The sequence below is a fragment of the Calidris pugnax genome, unplaced genomic scaffold, assembly GCF_001431845.1.
Source record: "Calidris pugnax isolate Ruff unplaced genomic scaffold, ASM143184v1 scaffold145, whole genome shotgun sequence".
In the NCBI taxonomy this organism is placed as follows: Eukaryota; Metazoa; Chordata; class Aves; order Charadriiformes; family Scolopacidae; genus Calidris; species Calidris pugnax.
The window spans coordinates 524,144-530,725 of record NW_015090939.1 but is presented as its reverse complement, the minus strand read 5'-3'; the positions used below and the strand labels follow the sequence as shown (position 1 = coordinate 530,725).

General features: G+C 56.5%; 1 protein-coding gene across 1 annotated transcript in view; it reads right to left on the bottom strand.

Annotated features, from left to right (window-relative positions):
* ADAMTS8 (ADAM metallopeptidase with thrombospondin type 1 motif 8) overlaps window positions 1–6,582 on the bottom strand; it is a gene marked incomplete at its 5' end in the record, with an annotated part of 40,445 nt that overhangs the window by 2,667 nt on the left and 31,196 nt on the right. The window contains 2 exons of the mRNA XM_014951820.1: window positions 493–668; window positions 757–929. Coding sequence (XP_014807306.1) covers window positions 493–668; window positions 757–929 — 349 coding nt within the window. The remainder of the gene's footprint in view (window positions 1–492; window positions 669–756; window positions 930–6,582) is intronic.

Below are 6,582 nucleotides of genomic sequence, written 5' to 3'. Positions count from 1 at the left end.
CCCCCCAAGTCCCTTTCCTCAGGGCTGCTTTCTAATACCTCCCCCCCTGGTCTGTACTGATGGTGAGGATTGTTCCAGCCCAGGTGCAGAACCTTGCATTTGCTCTTGTTGAACCTCATGAGGTTCACCTGGGCCCACCTCTCCAGCCTGTCCAGGTCCTTTTGGATGACATCCCATCCCTCTGGTGTATGGACACCACCACACAGCTTGGTGTCGTCCGCAAACTTGCTGATGGTGCCTTTAATCCCCCTGTCTATATCATTGATAAAAATGTTAAACAGTATTGGCCCCAGCACGGACCCTTGAGGAACACCACTTGTGACTGGTGTCCATCTGGACTTTGAGCCATTGAGTACCACCCTCTGGATGCGACCATCTAGCCAGGTCCTAATATCCCCAGCCTAATTAAAAAAAAAAGGAGAATGAGAGGGGAAGCTGGTTTTTTTTCTCCCCCCAGCCCATCTCTGCAGACCCCCATCTCCCCCCCCTTACTTGGATCGGTTGAGGGAGCCAGAGATTTTTCTGCAAGTGGAGCCGTTGCCACCGCACACCCCACACTTGTCCAGCTTCTTGGAGGACCCCACGACATGGTCACAACCAGCCTTGATGCACTGCCCGTGGACACAGATGGAGAGGGTCTCCGGCCCGCACAGCGTCCCGTCGATCACCTAAGGAAACGCCGGGGAGCAATTAGGGCGTTTGATGTGAAATGGGGTAAAAAAAATATAATAAAAAAAGGGGTGATCGTCATCTTACTTTGGCTTCAAAAACTTTAAATTCGCTCCTCCCCCTGGCTCGGCAGAAGAGCTTGCACCGGTCTCGGGGTGACACTCCGGCGTACTTGGGAACCCACTCCAGGTGATTCCCTTCCGCGTCCGTGAAGTTGTAGCTGTTGTACTTCTCACACTGCTGCTCTCGAAAGCTTTTCCCTGGAAGGAAAGGTGAAATGTGGGCTGAAAACTGGGGGAAGATGGCAGGAACCACCGGCCTCAACCACAAAGTCATAGAATGATAGAATCACTGAATGGTTTGGGTTGGAAGAGACCTTGAGGACCACCTCGTTCCAACTCCCTACCCCGGGCAGGGACACCTCCCACCACACCAGGTTGCTCCAAGCCCCCTCCAACCTGGCCTTCAACCCCTCCAGGGATGGGGCAGCCACAGCTTCTATTCCAGGCTCTCCCCACCCTCCCAGCAAAGAAGTTCTTCCCCACATCTCAGCTCCATCTCCCCTCTTTCAGGGTCAAACCCTTCCCCCTCCTCCTAGGGCTCCCCTCCCTGACCAAGAGTCAAGGGAGAATGGAGCAGTGGTGGGTCCTGGAGAAACAGGGGCAGCGTGTGTTTAGTGTCCTCAACCACAGAATCATAGTCACAGAATGGTTTGGGTTGGAAGGGACCTTGAAGGTCATCAGGGAGATGTAGGAGTGAGGCAAGGACAGCAGGAGGAGCGAGCAGAGGAGGGATGGCTCACACCTCCCACCCAGCCAGAGGGGATCACAACCCCCAGCAGAAAGCTATTGCCCCCGGAAAATCATAGAATGGTTTGGGTTGGAAGGGACCTTGAAGACCATCCAGTTCTAACCCCCTGCCCTGGGCAGGGACACCTCACTCTAGACCAGGTTGCTCCAAGCCCCCTCCAACCTGCCCTTGAACCCCTCCAGGGATGGGGCAACCTGGGCCAGGCTCTCCCCACCCTCACAGCAAAGAAGTTCTTCCCCACATCTCATCTCCATCTCCATCTCCATCTCCATCTCCATCTCCATCATCTCCCCTCTTTCAGTGTCCAACCCTTCCCCCTCCTCCCATGGCTCCATTCCTGGATCAAGAGCCATGGGAGAGCGGAGCAGTGGTGGGTCCTGGAGAAACTGGGAGCACTGTGTGTTTGAGAAGGTCATCCTTACCATCTGGTGGGCACTCCTCGGTGTGGCAGGACTGGTACTTGGCTCGCTGGCCCTCGCAGTACCGGCCACCGTGCTGGGGCTTGGGGCTGTCGCAGTGGCGGTAGGAGAACTGCACGCCGCCGCCGCAGGTCCTGGAGCAGGAGCCCCAGGGGCTCCAGGGACCCCATCCACCATCCACCGCCGGCTGCAAGAAGCCACCAGAAGCTGCTAGATCCATCCCCAAAGCTCAGCCATCCCCAGCTGCTGGCTCCCAGGGCTACCAAAAGTCTGGAGCATCCCCCAAAACCTCCCCCTCCATCTCCCATCCCTGCATCTCCAGCCGGGGCCCTGGTCCAGCAAAGCACTTAAGCACATACTTCACATGGAGTTCTTGCTGACTTCCACCCGTCCTGCTCATGTGCTTAAAGTTAAGCTTGGGCTTAAGGCACTTTGCTGGTGGGGTCAGAGATCACCACTGGTTCCCCCAACAAAAAAAAAAAGAGAGGGTTTTAATTGCAGAACTGCAGCTGCTTGTCCTGCTGCAGACCAGCCTGAGCATCCCAGGAAGGCACGGCATCATTTGCCTTCAGATTTACAAAAGGTGCTCCTTCTCGAAGGAGAAATATCCAGGATAAAAAAAAAAAAAGCACCAAAACCAGGCAAATCCAAAGCTAGTCCAAAGGTCAGAGGTTTGGGTATTCCAAAGGGTCTCCCCAATTCTCCTCCACCTTCCTTCCCTGGGGCTTCAGGGCCTTCAGATTTACAAAAGGTGCTCCTTCTTGAAGGAGAAATATCCAGGAAAAAAATGATAATACAAAAACAGGCAAATCCAAAGCTAGTCCAGGGCTCAGAGGTTTGGGAATTCCAACGGGTCTCCCCAATTCTCCTCCACCTTCCTTCCCTGGGGCTTCAGGGCCTTCAGATTTACAAAAGGTGCTCCTTCTCGAAGGAGAAATATCCAGAAAAAAAAAAAAAAGCCCCAAAACCAGGCAAATCCAAAGCTATTCCAGGGGTCAGAAGTTTGGGAATTCCAACGGGTCTCCCCAATTCTCCTCCACCTTCCTTACCTGGGGCTTCAGGTCATCCTGTGGCAGGCAGCGGCCATCCCAGCAGAGCCCCCCAGTTTTGCAAGGGGTGCCGTCAGCCCAGGGCAAGCTGCCGTTCTTGGTGTGGCAGAGGGGCTCCCCCTTGCCCGTCCGGCACCAAAGCTGGGAGCAGATGTCCTCCTCGGTGGTGTTGGGGCAGTGCTGGAAGTCCTTGCCGAAGATCTGCTGGCATTGCTGGTCCAGGCTGTAGAGGGCTCCCCGGCCGGGCAGCTCGGCGGGCAGGGAGAGGGGCTCGGCTGGGGCATCGAGCAAGCAGTCACCTGGGCAAGGATGGGAGATAGGATGGAGATACATCAAGGTTGGAGACCCATCAAGGCTCGACACCATGGGTTGCACCCAGCAGGGCACCCCAAACCTCTCTCTGTGGTCCATTTTCATAGCATCTTACAATCATAGAATGGTTTGGGTTGGAAGGGACCTTAAAGACCATGCAGTTCCACCCCTGGACACCTCCCACCAGCCCAGGTTGCTCCAAGCCCCCTCCAACTTGGCATTGAATCCCTCTAGGGATGGGGCAGCCACAGCTTCTCAGGGCAACCTGGGCCAGGCTCTCACCACAAAGTGAGTTGTGAGTTCTCAGCAAAGAAGTTCTTCCCCACATCTCATCTCCATCTCCCCTCTTTCAGTGTCCAACCCTTCCCCTTCATCCTATGGCTCCCCTCCCTCATCCAGAGTCCCTCCCCAGCTTTCCTGGAGCCCCCTGAGGGACTGGAAGGTCTCCATGGAACGTTCTCTTCTCCAGGCTGAACCCCCCCAACTCTCTCAGCCTGTCCTCCAGCCCTCCCAGCATCTCCGTGGCCTCCTCTGATCGCGCACCCCTCTCCAACAGGTCCACATCCTTCCTGCACTGATTTGAAGCCCCTTCATCCCACACAACCCCTCAAGAGCCGGAGAAATTAAGGAAAAACCCATTTTTGAACGATGAGGCTCCTTACCGTGCCCTCCGTCCAGGAATTCGGTGAGGTACATGGCGCTGCAAGGGGACCAGGGCTGGCTCTTGTTCAAGTGGATGAAAAGAGGGGCCATCATGTGGTGCTTGCCCAGGGGCCCGAAGAGCCTCTCGCAGGTCTTGGAGTCGTCGTGGGGCATGCTGAGGACATGGCCTGGGGGAGCAGAGAACATGGGTGAGATGCAGCCTCCCAGTCCCTTCTCTGCTGCAGGTGGTGCCGGGGCAGCCGGGACCTTCTCCAAGCAGCTCCTCTTGCTTCAAAAGCTGGTTTGCTTCCATAAATCAGAAGTGACCAAAATAAAATAAAATAAAATAAAATAGTGGTTTCTCTGGTGCTTTGGGAGAGCTGCAGGCAGGGCAAAGCAGCCCAAATTAGCCAGAGCATCTCGAGGAGCAGCAAAGCAAGGTGGAGAAGCTCTGGGTCCCAAGCCTTAGCCCACCACGTCCGTGAAACACATTGATTTACACCCCACCAGGCACCTCCACACACTTTTGCTGGTTCAAACCAGCTTCCAGAAGCTCCCCAGTGGGACCCAGCTGGGAGATGCCGGTGCTGGGCACCGCTGCATCCCTTCCCAGCAATGGGGCTGGCCACTCTGGGCTGAAAAAAAAAAGCAGGACCACCCCACCATCCCCATATCCCCCCTACCCTCAGGAAGAAGGATGAGTTACCCAGTTCATGAGCCAGGGTGTAGGCTGCCTGCAGGCCCTCGTCCTCGATCACCGAGCAGCTCTTGTTGCGGTCGCACATGGTGCCGATGTCCGCCACCCCCAGCGTGTCACAGCTTTGGTGGCCACAGAAGTCCTGAGGAGGGGTAGGACAGGGTCACACTTTTGGTAGCCCCAACATGTGAGGGTGGTGGAGCACTGGAACAGGTTGCCCAGGGAGGTGGTTGAGGCCCCTTCCCTGGCGATATTCAAGGAGAGGCTCGAGGAGGCCCTGGGCAACCTGGTCTAGTTGGGGGTGTCCCTGCTGACTGCGGGGGGGTGGGACTAGATGACCTTTGGAGGTCCCTTCTGGCCTGGGCAATTCTATGATTCTATGAACATCCCCCAGCAGAGCACCTGATGCTCTACACCCCAACCATAACCACCACCACCACCCCATTGCTTTGCTGCAAGCTCTGCGTGGTGGTGGGGATCCCTCCTCTCCCTCCAAGGACACCTCCACCCCTTTCTTCTCCCCCAACCAGAGCATCCCCAAGGGACCCTTCAGACCTGTCTCGTCAGCAGGATGGCAGTGTCGTAGTGCTCCGGGTGGCGGTCGCTGGGGGGGTTGAACCTTTGCTGCCAGCTGCAGAAGTTGCGCAGGGTGAGGCCACCGTTGTCAGACACCTCCGGCCCCACCGCCGCCTCGTCCACCACCAGCACCTTCACCACCACCAGGTTGATGGAGTTCTTCAGGCTGGGGTGCTTGTAGATGCGAGCCGCCATGGACATCAGGGTCAGGACGTGGTTCTGTGGGGGGGACAGAGGCAAAGCCTGGGTGAAACCTTCGTAGGATCACAGAATGGATTGGGTTGGAAGGGACCTTCAAGATCATCCAGTCCCACTCCCTGCCCTGGGCAGGGACCAGGTTGCTCCAAGCCCCCTCCAACCTGCCCTTGAACCCCTCCAGGGATGGGGCAGCCACAGCTTCTTGGGGCAACCTGGGCCAGGCTCTCACCACCCTCACAACAAAGAAGTTCTTCCCCGCATCTCCATCTCCATCTCCATCTCCATCTCCCCTCTTTCAGTGTCCAACCCTTCCCCCTCCTCCCATGGCTCCCCTCCCTGATCCAGAGTCCCTCCCCAGTTTTCCTGGAGCCCCTTGAGGGACTGGAAGGGGCTCCAAGGTCTACCTGGAGCCTTATCTTCTCCAGGCTGAACCCCCCCAACTCTCTCAGCCTGTCCTCCAGCCCTCCCAGCATCTCCATGGCCTCCTCTGACCCCTCTCCAACAGGTCCTTGTCCTTCCTTCACCAGGGGGCTCTATTTCTTGGCTAGAAAAGAAGGAATCAACCTCATTTATGAAGCCTACCACATCCAGACCATCTCAGGCAACCGCCTGGGTCGATGGGCTTTTTTTTCTACACGATGTACACCTTGTGCTGGTGGGAAGGACAACCAGGACAATCCCACCTCCACATCATCCCCTTCGCCAACCATCCTGTCTCACCTTCCACGAACCCTTTGCACCCAGAAACCCTTCGGGGGGAGAAACCTCACGTGTCCCTGCGAGTGCTCTTGCATATTCCCGAGGCATTAACCCTGCCCCTGGCTGCAAAACCACCCTCCTGTGGCTCCAGAACAGGCTCCTCAGGGTTTGAACCCGGCGTCCTGGGTGACAAACCAGGGCCAAAGCACTTGGAAGGCCGAGCCTTTGCCCAGCTCAGCTCCTGGGACGACCAAGGATTACTTAATATGTCAAACGCGCCAGCGATGTTTAGGCTGATGTAAACATCTTATCGGGAGCATCGAAAATTCCTCCTCTGCTTGGCACCCGGCCCCGGAGTCAGGAGAGAAAAATGCAGCTATTACACAATACAGTGTTGGGAAAGAGAAAGTGCCTTCTTCTCCTCCTCCTCCTCCCCAGACGGAATGACACCCCGCGGTCTCGCTCCAGGTCTCCACCATCTCATTCAACTGGAAGGACTCGGTGGAAACCC